At 40.4% G+C, this 16,478-nt stretch overlaps 1 protein-coding gene across 1 annotated transcript; it reads right to left on the bottom strand.

Moving 5' to 3' along the window:
- Positions 1-1,309: 1,309 nt before the first annotated feature.
- Positions 1,310-15,060, bottom strand: CYB5A (cytochrome b5 type A). Its single transcript, XM_085323743.1, has 5 exons — positions 14,846-15,060; positions 7,429-7,557; positions 5,773-5,802; positions 3,276-3,310; positions 1,310-2,436 (listed from the first exon to the last, which is right to left on the bottom strand). Exons 1-5 carry the CDS (start codon positions 14,987-14,989, stop codon positions 2,358-2,360), a joined length of 417 nt encoding a protein of 138 aa, XP_085179869.1. The 5' UTR covers positions 14,990-15,060; the 3' UTR covers positions 1,310-2,357.
- Positions 15,061-16,478: the final 1,418 nt, after the last annotated feature.

Here is a 16,478-nt window from a genome sequence, read left to right as displayed (position 1 = left end):
TTTTGAGCAGCAGAGRACTGAGGCCAAAAATACAATACTCAAGTACATTATTTGAGGATACAGAGRGGATAAACATTATGAGATTGCACACACAAACAACAAAAGGAGACATCTAATTTAAAGCATTAATCATAGAAACAAGCTTCTCCTAGGAAAAATTTAAGTGAACTCCCAATTAGAGCAAAGACCTTCAGAGGTGAATTGGGGACAAAGGATTTTGTTTAGAGAGGAAAAGTCTCCRTCATTTCTTTTTGTCATCAGATAGTAAAAACATGGGCTATTCTTAATTCACTTCAGTTTCTCAACAGCATAATCCATTCCTCAAAGTTATGCACGTTTCCCCCCCCCTCATATTCATAATTAAAAGTTAAGGTCACAAAAATTCCTGTAGGATCCCCTACAGAATGCAGCTCTAATCTTTCTTTAATAATAATAATAATAATAATAACTTGTTAGCCTTTTGCATTTATCAGTGTACATGTGAAAACTTGAAAACAGTCAACTTCACCTCTGAGGAACAGCTTACATCAGCACTGAGAGAAGGGAACTTAAACCAGTTACAAGGAATGAGTTGCATACATCTACATTAACATCTTAATACGTTGCACTTTTTGAAATATCTCCCACTTGTTTCCACTCACTGCATTTTAGGTTCAGATTGTGGGAAGTCCCCCAGTGTGCCYACTGGATTGCTTCTGGATAGAACTGTGCTTGAACATGGACTCCCGGGGAGCTCTTAGGCATTCTAGCCACTAACAGACACCCAGTTCATTCTCAACTACTTTAACAGTAAAGGATTTCCATTTGTAATTCAGARTCTTGGACGTACATAGGCATTTTATGCTTCAAGAATCAACAKATAGCGTCAATCTCCTGAGATCACACTCTTCCTCCTCAGCCCTATTTTAAATAAAACAAAAACCAAACCAAAAATCACACAAACCAGTGTTCACAGTGCAGTATCTTTCACCTTGACTTGACATAGGACCTACAGCTATGCGTCTTTCATAGTGCCGCCAAAGTGCGGCCCTTTGAATAACACCACAAGCCCTGATGACTGCCAGAGAGGCCAAACCACTGCTAACAGGGCCCCAGCTGGTGCTGAGGCTATGGTGTTTGTCCTAGACAGGATAGGAACAGTTAGCCAGGCTGTGTTGCACACTGCCCTTTCCCAGTCTTTATAAGCAATTTATCTCAACTTTCAGGATACACTAACAAGTGTACTGGAACACTTCATTAGAACAAGAACATCTTTTCAAAGACCTCAGAAAAAAAAGTTTGAAGTGAGTATACTCAAGTCAAGCAAGAGTAAGTAATTAAACTTTTATTCATGATCATTTACATATGGCTAAAAAATGCTCACCACAAAATGCAAAATTTTATCTTGTATTTAGCAGTGAAAACAGTCATCTCTTCATAGTGAAGCACCAAGGAGCACATCATAGAACAGTCAGAAAGAGATTCCCATATATCAGTTTTTCCTTACAAGGTACCATGACAAAATTGAAGATCTCATACAAGTCAAAATGTTCCCGAACAAGTTCTAGAGTCACCTGAAGTGCTTGGCAAGAACAGTATTATTTAGTAGTAGTTACATTATCTGTAGTGGAATTCACAAAGCACTTGTTTTCTATTTTTGTAAAATGGTTACTTCTCACAAAATAGACATCATTAGGCCAAAATTGGGCTGAACACTGGGACCAATTATTAATATTTTGCTTGTTTCCTCAAAGGCAGCAGTTTGCCAGTAGGAAGACCTATACCAGCTGTAGGAATAGACATTAGGAAGCAAGATTATAGCTCATTATAGCCCAGTTGGTAGGGCCTAATAACCACTTACAGGCAGCTGTCTATACCTATAACCCCACTCAGCTTTCTCCATTCTGCTTTTTTTAATTAGCATTTAATTCAAACATACTATATTGAAGAAAACAATTTTGAAGTTAAGTGAAGTTGTGTACATGGATGAATGTACATAAAGTTTTGGTAGTCATTTAAAGCTGTAAAATTCATATGCAAGAGAAGTCCTACAAACCTATTTTACAAATTAAAAAGAAATAACCAGAATCATAGTGTCACCTACAAAATATTCTAGCACAGAAATGAATACAGTTATCAAATAATTCATTAGAAAATAAAATTGTTATACAAAAAGAAATGCTGCCTTTTTAATCACTTAAGAACTGCAAATAAGACAGCAACATTCAGAAAAGTGCRCAGCAGAAAAGAATTGTTCAGTTTTCTGAAAAAGCTGAATTTTTCTTCAGACATCAGGCTTGTCAGAAACATAGTGGGTTAGGCTTGCTTATATTCTTTCCCAAGTCAGTCTCTTCTTGCATTAATTTTCCATAAGGCGTTTACTCTGACATGTAGGAACGATACATTAGGGCTGCAATAATAGCTGCGATTGCTGGGATCACCCAGTTGGACCATGAACTAGAAAGAAGTTTGAAATATCAGTTTAGAAATGGTCACCAGCAAATTTTAAAAGGTTAAGTCATTGGTTAGCAAAGTTACACACACCACTTTCTGCTTCATCCCCTTCCCCAAACTCTTCAAAGTTAATATAGCAAAATACACTGGATGGACAGTGATACTTTAACCAAGTAAAATAGCTTATACTATCACACTTTACATTGGAGATTAAAACAAGCTTGCTCAGAGGACAGTAAGATTATAGATTTGTTTAAAGTTGTGGTTTACTGCACAAAACAGTATCATTCATTCAAAAGCTATTCTAAAAGACAACATCATATGACACTTTTAAGGACCCAAGCTCACCTCTCAAAGGGGCATGCAAGCCCTCACGTTTCAGTGTTGGGACAATTGAGTTTATCAGCAGGATACTACTTTATGAAGCTTGATTTGGTGGAATTTAYGCATTTAAGACTTCCCCCCCATTCTGACACACTGTTAATCTCCTTAGATTTGTCACAAAAAAAGGTCAGCAATGGCAGCAAGTGCCTTCTACTTAAGTCATCAGTAGCCTCTGGAAATGAAGGCTTAGGCACTATAAACCATTCGGTAGAGAGTGSTACATACTAATGAGAAAGTCTCCACAGTAAGCAGCACTTGCAAAATGATGCAGAGATGACAATTTGGACTCTGCATAACAGTAATTTTACTGCATAAACATACATGTTATGTACTACATAATAGTAATGCAGTATTCTCTAACACCAAAGCTTCCACCAGATGGAAACTATTTGGATTTCTAAGCTTCAGAAATGTTATCATAAGACACTTAAACTTTGGCATCAGAAGTCATACTATACCTGGAATCAGACTGCTCAGTGGTAATAAGAGTTTCCTGGAAGACAAAACAGCAGAAATTTATGTCAGGCAGACATTCTTCTTCGTCCCTAACCAGCCCCTGAGCTTCTCAAAACTGACTAAATGGGACTAATTACTACCTTTTTCAAATGAAGCAATCCACAGATTTATCTGCCCTATGAGGAACGGCTGCGAGAGCTGGGCCTATTCAGCCTGGGGAAGAGAAGACTGAGGGGGGATCTTATCAGTGTGTATAAGCACCTGAAGGGAGGGCGTCAAGGGGACAGGGACAAACTCCGAAATTGAAGTTATTTTGTGTGTGAGGTTTGTTTGTGGGGTGGGGGAGGGTTCTTTAAAGACAAAGATTGCTTGCTTGCCTACGATCTAATTGAATTGTCTCCAAATTAACACAGAAATATTTCTTATATGGAGCCTACATGAAGCAAGCTACTGAATGACATCCAGATGAGTTTTATAAAATTCAGTTTGTGTTTAGTATGATGTTTCAGTCTGCATAAGGATTTCAGTTAAATTATTACTGTTTTTGATATCTTTCCATTTTATTTTTCCAATTTCCACAGTAAAAGGAACACTACAAAAATCCTACCCCTAGCTGGGTACATGTACACAATTTATATGAAGATTTATTCATTTGAATACATTTAAAAGGCCTAAGGATTAAGACTAGATCTATCACTAAATAGATAACCAGAATATTTATAATTCAGTTAGAGCAAAGGATTTCTCAGATCCTCTCATACAGATTTAACAAGCTGCTTTATCACATAAACATGATAATTCAAGTGTTTGAAAAATACCATCTTTAAAGAGTAAGGCTCATGATTACCTCTGCACTGGTTTTGTAGATTGCTTCAAAGAGAAGTCTAACCCTAGAGCCCAGTGTGGAACAACTTGCGCCCATACTACTAAGGCTAACGCCTCCTGCAACAGATTGGCCTTATCCACAGGGGCAAAGGGCCTCCCCCAACCTCATGCCTCCTTCAAGGAGGAGAAAAACACAGCCACTTTGTAAAAATGATTTTTTTAGCAGTATAAGTGTAAGCCAACTTTAAATACAACACAAGCAAAAGGGGGACATTTGAAAGCACAAGCCTGCTGAAGGTTGCTAGAAAGCTTGGGTACAGGGAGCCTAACTTGCCAAGCTACACATCCAGAGCACACTCTAAGGCAAAACTATCTTATCAGCTATGCCCACACTTCCTGTGGAGAAAAGGGTCCTTATCACTCCAGAAGGAAGCTGGAAGACACACATGTAGTGCAGATGGCCTCACACCAGTGCCAAAACACGGGAACAAACCAAATAGAATACAGGAAGAGGTCATCATGATTCATCTGAACTCCAATTGACCATAGTTTGACCAGATTTCCTGAGCATGGTATAGTCAGGAGATGGTGGTATTACAATTTGCACAGGACAATCCGTTTCTCAGTTGYATTTATGGTTGCTATTTTTGCAGCTTACATACTAATTGCTCTGAACAGCAGATGCTGTTCTTGGAAGGCACTCTGAATTCCTGTTCCCATCCAACTTCTTAATTATTAGTACGTTGCTTCCACTTCTTAATTAAGTGTAACTATTACAGTGAAGATTTCAATGTTTATTCCCAACTTTCTTCCCTTTACTTTCAAGAACAATCACTTCTGTAAAATTGCTTAATATGAGTAAGTTAATCTCAAAGAGCACAAGCAAGATCCTATTACTAATATATTCCATTTCAAGTTATGTTTAACCATTTTCCAAGTACAATGCTGTGCTATTAAGTCAGCCCTGAGCWACATCCCCTATAAACAAAGTAGCAACAGGTGTACAAGCTAATCCCTGCTGCCCTTCCTCCTTTAACAGATGTCAGTTTTATGAGTTTAACACCAAGTGTCAAAACAACCTTATCTCAAAAGAGAAAAAAGTGTTAGTGTGTAAGACAGTGCAGTACTACMTTGTCAGGACAACGTCAGCAACATCTACTGAAATAGGCATTACCTTGAAAAGGCTTCACTGTTGCTAGTTAACTAATCTATTACATAACAAATTCATCCGTATTCTGTATATAGCAGAGCATTGTTACTAACCAATTTATTGTTGTCTATATATCTAACCAATGTATTGTTAYAGCAAAAAAATCTAGAATCGATGGTCTTCTAGTGTTCAGTTGAAAAAGTTAAACTTATAAACAGGATTGATAAACAAGCATTTTGGAGGGGAGAAAGAAAGATACACAGTGCTAAAATGTAATGGCAAAATGTAATGCCATTACTTCACAATCACTTCTTACTTTGAAACCCACACAGTTTACGGGCAAAACAGTATAGCTAACAGGAATAATTCACTGTTAAATCAGATCAACAGATTTATGACCTGAAACACTATCCTTTAAAATCAACTTGAATTATTTTTGCCTTTGTGGGTCTACTTTGCATAGAAAAACACTACCTCTAACACTCAGAAGAAACAATGATGTAACGTTTCAGGAAAATACTTACTGTTGGTTTCTGAAGCTTCCCTCTATCATCCTGCAAGAAAATAAGGAAAAAATGCTTAGAGAGGAAAAAACAAAGCATTCAAAATTTGATTTATCACTAACTTCAGTTCACAATTCTGTTGTGTTGATGTGTATCTATTCCTTCTTAGAAAAAAAGATTTACAAAAGGGCAGAAATGTCAACATATGATGCTGAGCTACAAACAAGATCACTTCCTTGAAATGAATAGTGAAATATGTTAAGAGTTATTTCATTTCTTTATTTCTTATGCCGATGTGTGTTTCCTTTGTCTCTAAGCAGTACACAACCTTAGCTTACATATAGATTGCAATAGTACAGTTTACCTAGTCTGCTAGCGTCATGACCAATCTTATCTAACTAGTACTGGTCCAGCACAAAGGTCTCTAATTCTATGGCTCTTCCATAAACTCATTAAGTTTTCCAGGTAATAGGCACATTCATTACAAAAAAGGCAGTATATCATCTTGATAGTGTTGTAATCATACATAAGACTATCAACAGTTGCTTACTTTATATCAGGTGCCTGTTTGATAAGAATTGAAGATTGGTAGCCAAATTAAGAACAAAAACTGTAACATCAGTCATCAGCAGAAACAGATTACAAGTTTATTAGGCTACAAATGCATATGATCCATGAGTGCATATCAGGAGAGGCTACACCAGTAACAGTTATCAAAACAGGGCTTAAGATGTATACAGGATGAGAAATCTTACTGTGAAGCACACTACTCAAAACAAAGATATTTATCCCAAAGGCAAGGAAAAAAAAAAAAAAAAAACACAAAACAGAAGACAACAGAAGAGGCAGCAACAGGCAGTACAGTCTGCACACTAGCAGTCTAAGTTGCTATCAAGTACTTTTCAGCCACCAACGTGCAAGGGAATGTAGGAAAAGGCAAGTCAGGAGGAAGCCAAGGCAAAAACTGCTGTAGCTAATAGGTAGAAATAAATCCTTTAAAGCCTGGGGCAGCAGAAAGGTGCTTGTTAAAAGCGTAAGAAACGGCAAGGAAAACAGGAAAAAAGGAGTTGGCAAAAGAACTGGTGGGAACTGATGATGAACAGCCTTGGAAAAAAAAAAATCAAGCATGTAACATATTGACACAATACAAAAGGGGGGAGTCSAAGTCAGGGAAGACTGAGAAAGCATCAGCCTAGATGAAAACCGCTACTGCAAAGATCTGTCTAGACAGACATGCAGAGATCCAGACTGTACTTGTAGATCTAGACGGAAACCTGACATACATATTTATAGTGATGAAAGCAGAAAAGAGGCCGTTAGACTTAGACATACTCTGACACATCATCTTCAATGTCTTATGTTGTTATAAGACTCTTCAGTCTTCTTATAGAGCTCACAGGTCAGGAACAACATGATTTCATACTCAGTTTATTCAATAGCTAAGCCGAAATGCATTTCAAAGAAAAATCTACATGCAACCATTGTTATGGCACACTAGACAATTGCTGAAGATTGACAGAACCCATCTCCAGTCCTGGTCCACCACAAAGAATCGCARGAGTGGCATACAGCCATGATAGTAACTCTTTTTCATTTTGAAGGTAAATTACCACAGAGGCATCCAGACACAAGAACACTGTTGTAAGCAGCAAACTACCAGTACTCTTAGATACTCACTGGATGAAGCTCTCCAACAATAAATGTCTCTGACAGTGCCCTTGCATCTGTGGAGTGGCCAACATCTTCAAAGTTCTCAGTAGCATCTCCTCCAGCTTGCTCCCTGAGGACCTCTTCACCTCCTGGGTGCTGCAATTTTAATCAGTTTCGAAGTTGTTAGTGGGGAGAAAACACACACACACACACCATTTCCACAATTTGAAAATTTAAGTTTGGCCTTCCAAAAAGCAATTGTTTTAAAGCAACTGCAAGCCTCTTTAAATAACTCCAGGGCTCAGAAGTCAAAAAGAAAAACTAGGTCTCTGCTTCATCAGTGACTGATCAGTATAAGGCACTGCCCATAGCAGCTGGAGAAGCATTTATAATGTAACAGGCATCAATCATCAGTCAACCTTTCAGTTGGCCCAATTATTAAGCTGCACTCACTTCTACAGGAAGTCTATGTATTTCATAGAAAGAAAGCTTTATACAAAAAGGATAAGAGTCAAGAGGTATCACTTGCAGCAAGCAGCATTCCAACCAGTTATAACAAAACTACACACAAGAAGGGTGATCAAACACAAACAAATTGGCCAGCAATCCTGCAAAATTTTCATACTTTTAGTCATGCAAAGCTTGCATAGGTGAGGCCCTGAGGAACCAAAGCTAACTTTCACATTAGCACTAGTTTGATCCGGGCACTGGGCTCTATAAGGGTCCTTTCCAACAGAAATTATTGTATGATTTTTATCTAGTGAGTCAGCTACTTTGGAGCTGCTTAAGAACAACCGAGAACTCTTGCAAGACATTAAATTAGCTTACAAATTGGTTTTGTCAGTGTGGTCTTGAGATTCCATAGCCAACTAAAACCATCGAGATGGGAAGGAGAGTAGCTGTCCTMGCATCTCCTAATACCTCTACCCATTACCATTTCTTTAATCTAGATCCTTGCTATCTGTTGACTTTTACTCTTCCTCAGGATACATTGTGATTGCATGCAGTTTCACAATCCCATTACATCAAATAACTCAGTATATAGTGCAATACATAAATCTTAGTTCAATAAATTTTCTCAGCACCAAATAAGTTACTTGTAAGTAACATGCRAAGAAGTTTGTCACTCAACTTAGGAGTGAGAAACTACTCTGGAAACCGCAGTAGCGATTAGATAAGCAAGCTGAAAACATGTTAGTAATATTGCCTCGCATTAGGACAGCCACAAAGCAAGTTCTGACACTTTACAAATGACAGAAGATAGTATTAACATGCCTGACCCTCTAGCACACTGGGTAGGCAAATATGCACAACCTTATGATTACTGAAAGCTAATCATGCTGCATTAGGCATTGAGGATGGGGAGGAGTAGAGAACTAAAGTAAAGGTTACAGTAGTTTTGCTTATTAAAGCTTGTGAATACCCCCTTCAGAACCTGAATTCTGTTTTTCAACACTTCTGACAATGGAACCTAGAATCATAAAAATATGCAAATACCCTATTGTTTAGGTTCAACTGTGCTCCAAGCAAGATAAACAGGAAGGCTGTGCTCAAACAGTAGATAAAAAATGGCATAAAGATTTCTGCCAGCCTAACGAATTCAAGTTAGCATTTACTTCAAATATTGTATTTATCTCCCAGCAATCTTTCCCTTTCAAAGTAATTCTTATTCATACTAATCAAGAAATGTCATTATTAGTAGTTTTCAACAGCACTAAAGCAGTAAAACTTGCATTAATCCTTTCAAAGGCAGGTTTTTCTTAAAAAAAAAAAGACTACAAACACTGTGGGTTTATTTATTTATTTATTTATTTTTCCTAAAGTCAAGCTTTACAGTTAGAAGCACTGGTGATCCCCACTATGACTAAGCAAAAGCAAAGAGATTAAGCAATTGCTAGAAAAGAGAGATTATGTGCAGCAACTGAGCCAAAAAATGTTTAAAAAGTGCGTGCAGAATAAAGATTACGCAAGTGGACATGCAGATATGGTGGCACGCTGACCAAAATCCTGCCCTTGAATCCCTTCTGGGAAGTGTTCAGGGAAAGGACAGCACAAAAGTTGAGGAAATATTCAAGTTTAAGGCCCTGAAGTTTACAGTACATTCAAGAAACTGAACTCACCTCCCAGATACTGCCATAACTAAGTCTTCAAAGAATTCCATCAACAACATTCTTCAATACCACACTACAGAAATGTGTTCCCCAGAACAGAAAAAAAAAAAAAAAAAATCCTATTCTCCCAGGCCTGAGCTGTGCTGTATCAAACTATTAGATATTACACTAAAAGGATTGTCATGTAGTTTCTTAAGCAAGTTTTCCAAGGAGTTTTGCCTTTTCTGCTTAACAGACAAGACATCAAGTAGCACTATGAACTAAAGTTACACTACTCAAAGTGCATTAGCAGCATGTATATTTATATTCATGCACTGCCATGAACTATGCACCCTACTCAAGTCAACAGATAAAACACCAGTTACTCCAGGAATCTGTCAAGATCATACAGTTTACACTTGTTCCTCCAAGTATATAAGCAAGAGGATTCTTACCAGTATAACTGCATCTACATTAAACCAGCCATTTCACAGACTGCCTTAACAAACTACTTGCAGACAGCTGCCTATGAAAAAATCCTACACTCATTTGTTCCCAAATCCCTTTCTTGTGCCACGATAATGCAATCACACAGCTATAGGAACAGCCTAAGTGCAGCACTTTGGCTTTTTTGTAAATTAATTTTGTCCTATTAAATCCTAGTCTCATCAGTGACCAGATCCCTCTGCCTATAAAGCCATGTGACTGACAGTGCCACCACAGAGAAGGTGTGACCATCAGTCCCCCACTCACTGACAACCACAGAGCAGCTGAAGTCAAATGACACAAATGACACTCACCCTGACCTCTGCCACCACAGCTGTATGAGGCCCAGAGAGGGCAGTAGGAGGAGGGAAATCTTTCATCACAACCTGGATATAGCTACATCAGCAAAACTAAGGTAGAGATAACTAACTCTATATGGAGTTTCCAGCTCATTAAGCCACTTAGCACATGTTACTAGTAACTAGAAACCTACTAAGCTTGCACAAAAGTACTCTAAAACTTACTTTTCTCCCTAGACAACACCTCTACTTAAAAATACAAACTCAAACCCCCTCCTACAAACAACTAGCACGTATTTGAGCAACACATGARAAGACTGCATCTCCACTAATGAAAGGAAATAACTGAAACGCTTCACGAACAGCAACAAATGATGCTGGTATCAAAAAAAAACTTAACACTTTCCATGGTTCAGTGAATCTCTCAAAGTTTAGTTATACTGGGCCTTTGTTTACACTTCCACAGAGTGCACAAAGCTGGCTACCAGAACTTCTACTTTATTAAAGAGCTTCTTGATAGTCCCTGGAACTAGAAGCCCATGGAGTACACAGATGATCGCTCACTCYTAAACCAAAATCCTGCTGATTACAAATACCTAGAAAAACATTTTAGTTAAATTGGGGCTCAAGGGAAAGGAAAAGGCTTTTTCTAATTAACCTAGTCTAGCTTATTTCTAGGACATTCCCAGTGTAAGAATATAGTAAGTTATATGCATAACAAATCTGTGCAAAGACAGTAAAAGTCTCTAGTATAAACTAGCTTAACAGTTCTAAAAGCAGCACATTAGAAAAAACTTCAGACAATGCAACTGCACAGCCATACTCAGTCATCACCTGGGTCAAAAGTCTAATTACTTCATCCTGAACATTTATCACATTCTCCTCCACCCCTTCCCTCTCCATACAGTCATGCAACTTTGTGTCATAGTTCAAGACTCTATTAAAGTGTAACTATCTTAATTCATAATCTGTCCCCCACATCCCATACTGGGAAAACTAAGTCTAGGGTCACGTTTGATTTTCAGGGAGACGAGCACAGCTCTCCGCCAGTGGTAGTCTGCAAATCTAAGTATGGCAATTTGCACCACAGAGAATCAGAAGCARAAAGGAAAAGCAACAGAGCCAGAAATACCCTGAGAATCTTAGCATTTTTGTGCAAGACTGACAACACTCATTTGCTTCAAGGACACTTTCATACAGCAGGAAGAGTTTGTGTAAAGTGCATCTTAACTACTGGAATTACAGGACAGAAGTCCTGCACTGAGAATTTCAGGAGTAGCGTTCGATAACCCTTTATTTTTGAAAAGGGTCATTCGRATTTCAGACGAAGTGCTAGAGAAATGTCCAGTAGCTTGGCACCCACTTCCCTGCTTACAAAACAATTATAGCTTGTAATGTTTTCCCAAAGAAATACCAAAGAACTCCTGGTTCTCCCCCTCAAAACACCCAAACCCTCCTCCAGGCTTCATCATGATTTTAGGAAGTGACAACACTGATTTAAATCTTTGGAACTTAGAGTTTTGCAGTTGAAACTCATTTGTTGACAGATTAAAGAACATGCTACTTGTGACACCTTTGGATGTAAATGACTTAATAAGTTAAACATAGGAAATGTCATGCTGCTGTCCCAAAATATCATCATATCAGATGAACATAGTTTATCATGACATAGAGAAAACATTTTACCATGCTATTCTGACACAATGAAACAGTATTTTTCTGCATCTAATAGTATTTTTATTTGATTAACATTTCCAAAAAACACATCTTATGGGAGCTGTTGAATCTCTGTTCAGATCACCATGAAAGCTCTAGCTCATGAAAAAAATCTACATTGGCATTAGCCAATTATATTCCTCTATATGAATTGTATTCCCGAAGAAACTTTCAAGACTAAAGGAACCTAAAAAAAAAAAGTCTACTTTAGATGACTTTTAAATACATATGGTAGTTGGTTTCTAGAAAGCTGTATTTCTTGCAAGTAAAGACATGTTCTTATTCATGTTAGCTTCTCTGCATAGTTTAAGGAATCCAACCAAGTTCCCACAAAGGCATTGGGAAGAATCTCACCACAGTGGGGAGCAGATCAGGTCACCAGTGATTTTATTTTTGTTTTTATAGGCAGAGCTACTCTTGTTTAGCTCATCAAATTGACATCAGAGCCTGAACAGCGAGACTGTTTTATTAAGCTAACAAGTCAATTATCAACTAATATACTTAACCTGACAATTATCATTTAGTATTATTCTTATTATCTATATTAACTATACTATAGTCACTACAACCATAAGATCCCAACACATGCATTTCCAGTAACTATTTTTCTTAAAAAATGTAGGACCTGAAACTAAGAAAACATTTCTCAAGTTTTCTGTAGTACAGGTCCAACAGGCTTTGACTTGAAAAGGTGATATCAGTTTCCTGACTCAAGAACACTGTTTCACATCAAGAGCTTTCAGATACTATACTCCAGAAGCTGAGGTCTCTGGATTTCCTCTCTTACAGGGCATATTTTGATAGAGAAAATTCATAGATTAAATTCAAGTCACTAGACTTGATCCTGAGATCTGCTGCTTTAAGAAAAGCAGTTGTTGGAGTTCTCATCTTTGGTAATCTTTAGGATAAGATGCCAAAGTACAAAATCCTTCTTTCCTCCAGCACTTCAGCTGTATTTCAAAGGAGCTTTTCTTAGCTTGGCTTCCTAAGGACAAGGCTCTAAGTACCAACATCCACTCAGTAGGAGTGAGGAGATGCTTTAACAGTGCTCTCACTGAAGTACTACTAGACTTTTAGCATCCTACATTTAATTCTTGAAATATTTTAATCTTTTCTACTCCTGCAAGGAATTGCAGCATGGAGTTTCACTAATAACACTATAAAAACACATGTGTTATCTATGCTTTACTGGGAACAACTTACAGTACTCCAGTTTATGGAAACTTCAGTATCTCCTTATCTGTATCATGTATAAATCCCTCAAGGTGTCTGGGACCCAAGAACATTACCACATTACTTCACAAATTAACCAGGTATCAAAAGTATTCAAGAAAAGGTATATTAAAAAAAAATACTTGCCCTATCAGGTATTCTCATGCAAGGATTCCATCCTAGAGTGCACTAACACAACACATACTGTAATACTCCAGAACTTTGCTTGAAGTGAAGCTACACTGTTGAGAAGTGCTGGAAAAAGAAATGCTATCCAATCTTATTTATCTCAGAACATTAGAGTTCATGTTCAAGKTTCAGCTCCAAAGGCAACATTAAAAGCTGTGTAGCGTAAGGACAGAATTTGACCAACATGTACCAAGTGCTTCAGACACCCAACTATTGCTCAATAACAGCTACAACCAATTACTCAAGTCTGGTGATAGATAGCCTAGGCTTTTTTGAYGTGTTACTGAACTGGCAAAAGTTTTCCTGAAGACCCTTCCTTGGAAAACTCTGAACAAGGTAATACCTCTTAGTATTTATCAACTTCATCACTCATAACGAAGGAAGAGGATGTCAGYTTGTCTGTGCAACTATTTAAAACCAGAAGTTTGTTAGCTCTAGAGATTGTATTTTATGATTTTTTTTTTTAGCCTGGTAGAAGAGCTCATAGTATTGCTTTGTACCAATAAAAACTGATCAAGTTTGGAAGAACAGCTATTTCAGACTTATAATCAGACTGCATGAAAAACTCCATTCTTCTCCAGAGATTCTACACTTAAAATGGCCTTACCCACAAAGACAGGCTATTATGTAACTAAATGATAAATGAGACAAGGAATAGAGATGGATGAAAATATCCCAGAGAGTCAGCCCATCAGTTTCCCAAASCAGCTTGTTGAACTGCCACCAAACCAGCTTGTTGAACTGCCAAACAACTTGTGTTAGTACAGCACAAAAAAATGGAACAGTACATCATGAATAAATCTCAGTTACACTTAATACTGAAAAAAATACTGCTTCTCTAGATCTCCACAAAGAAAGTTTTTAATTGGTGCAGTCCAAGTAGCAGACTAAGCTGCTACTTTCTTGACGACAACTATCAATGATTACATCAGCTGCTCTGATCAACAGTATCAATCGTTAACTGGAAAAGCGAAGGCACTTAACTAGACCACTGCACTCTAGGAGAGCTTGAACTTTAACAGCTCCACATTACTGCRTTACATGCTCAAGATCTGCATGCTAAGACTACAGTAAAAGAAAAGTCTTCGGAGAGCACAGGTTTTTATAAAAGCAGAAGGCGTAAGGGGACGAGGGGAGTTAGTGTTATCGTATTGCTGCTCCTGGACTCGAAACCGCCGGCGCCCAAGCTTCAAGAACACAGGAACGGAGAAAGGAAGCGAYCGGCTCCCGGGACGCGGGGCGCCGCGAGGAACACCTCCGGCCCCCCGCTAGCGCCGCTGCCCGGAAGCGGCCCAGCCGCCCCCAAGGCRGCCGCGCCCGCGCCATCGCCGGCGGAGGCCTTGGGCGTGCCCAGAGCCGCAGCGCCCGAGGCCCGGGACGGCGGCGTCGCCCCGGGCGGCCGCCCGGCTCCCGGCGCGGGGGAGGCCACGGGAGGGAACCAGCGGCACCCACCTCCTCCAGGAACTTGGTGACGTCGTAGATGCGGTTATGCAGGATGAACCAGGTGCTCTGGCTGTTGTTGTGCTTCTGCACCTCCTCCAGCCGGTAGTAGCGGCCCCGCCACGGCTCGCTCCCGGCCTCCTCGGACCCCACCATGTCCGCGCACCGCCCGAGCCAAACCACCCGCCGCTCCGGCCCCGACTACCGACACCCCTAGCGCGCGCTGATTGGAGCCCAGCCGCAGCCTATCGCCGCCRCCGCCCCTCTCGGCCCGCCTCCTCCCTGCCGGCTTCTCATTGGCGCAGCGAAATGCTTCTCAAGGAAGACGTCCCGCTGCCCGCCGGTGGTTGGAGGGCTCCGCGCTGCGCGCGGGGTTAGCTGGGCGGCCGCCGGGAGGGCCCGTGGGCGTGGCCAGCGTGCCCCGCGCCCGCGTGACCGGGCGGCGGTGACGGGGCGCCCGCTGACGGCCGTGCGGGGCACTGCTGCACGCCGTTCCCCGCCGAGCTGGGGGCTCTCYCCGCCAGCACCCGCTGCTCGGTCAGGGGTCGGCGGCTCTGAAATAACTACCGTTCACAGCCAGACCCTTCATGGGGTCGTTCGAGGACAGGCAGTGTATTCCCCGGTGGGCAGGCCGTGACACAAGTTACCTAACAGCACCTTTGGTCAGGTTTCAGTTGCTCGGGCTTGCGATTGATAAAACCGAGTTGTCGATTGCACCACCGCCGTTAGATCCAGAGTATTATGACCCTCATTCAGCCCTTAAAATAATCTCTGTAGCTAGCCTGAACAGTGTGCGTGAATGCTTCACTGAAATAACAAAAAGCACTTGCGATTTTGTACCCCGGATGAGATTTGGAGTCCAAATGGTCCAACTTGCTTTGCTACTATGCAGCTWACCAGTGGGAAACATAATATGCAGTATCCTAGGCTGTCTTTCAGGCTGTCACCTGGCTTTGAAATGGGCTGTACTCATTACATTTCCTCTCCCAGAGTGGATGAAATSTGAGGGGAGGTACATTCATTTTGTTGAGCTGCATTTATCTTTAGAGCTCTTTACCTTTGGCAGCAGTTGGCTCCTTCACCATACACGTATGTTTAACTGCGGTGAACTACGGAGAGTGTGGTGATAAGCTGATCATTAACTTACAACATAACTTCACTTACAACATAAGCATCCTTTCTCTGAAGTTGTAGGTTACAATAAAGCATACTCCCACCAACTATGCAAAGGCTGTGCGTTGCCTGTCTCTTTGCTATGAAAACGTTTTAATGTTAAGCATAAGCACGTATTACATGTGGAAAAAATGTGTCTACTGTTGAGCAGGATTTGGCCACACGTGCTGATTGCCYGCTGTTAAATATCGTCAGTACTACCAGTCATGTCGTCTCCCACATTTCCCTTTAGRGAACACGAGCAGCTTTGCCCTACACACGTAGTGTCACTCTTACCACGATCTTCCACTTCGCGGGGACTCACAGCAACCAAGGCCCGGCGAAGGGAATTGACTCGCACCTCCCTTCAACCCCCCAAGGCGGCGGGGAGCGCTGCCGGCCCGAGAGGAGGCGGATTGCACCGAGCTCGTCCCCTGCCTCTCCGCGCACGGCGCCGCCTGCTATGGCGGCTCCTCGCGCGGGAGGCGGGAAG

The sequence above is a fragment of the Rhea americana genome, unplaced genomic scaffold (genome assembly GCF_003343005.1).
Source record: "Rhea americana isolate MKP2758 unplaced genomic scaffold, rheAme1 scaffold_87, whole genome shotgun sequence".
Taxonomy (NCBI): Eukaryota; Metazoa; Chordata; class Aves; order Rheiformes; family Rheidae; genus Rhea; species Rhea americana.
The sequence above is the reverse complement of the archived record's forward strand: the minus strand, read 5'-3'. Positions and strand labels throughout refer to the sequence as shown.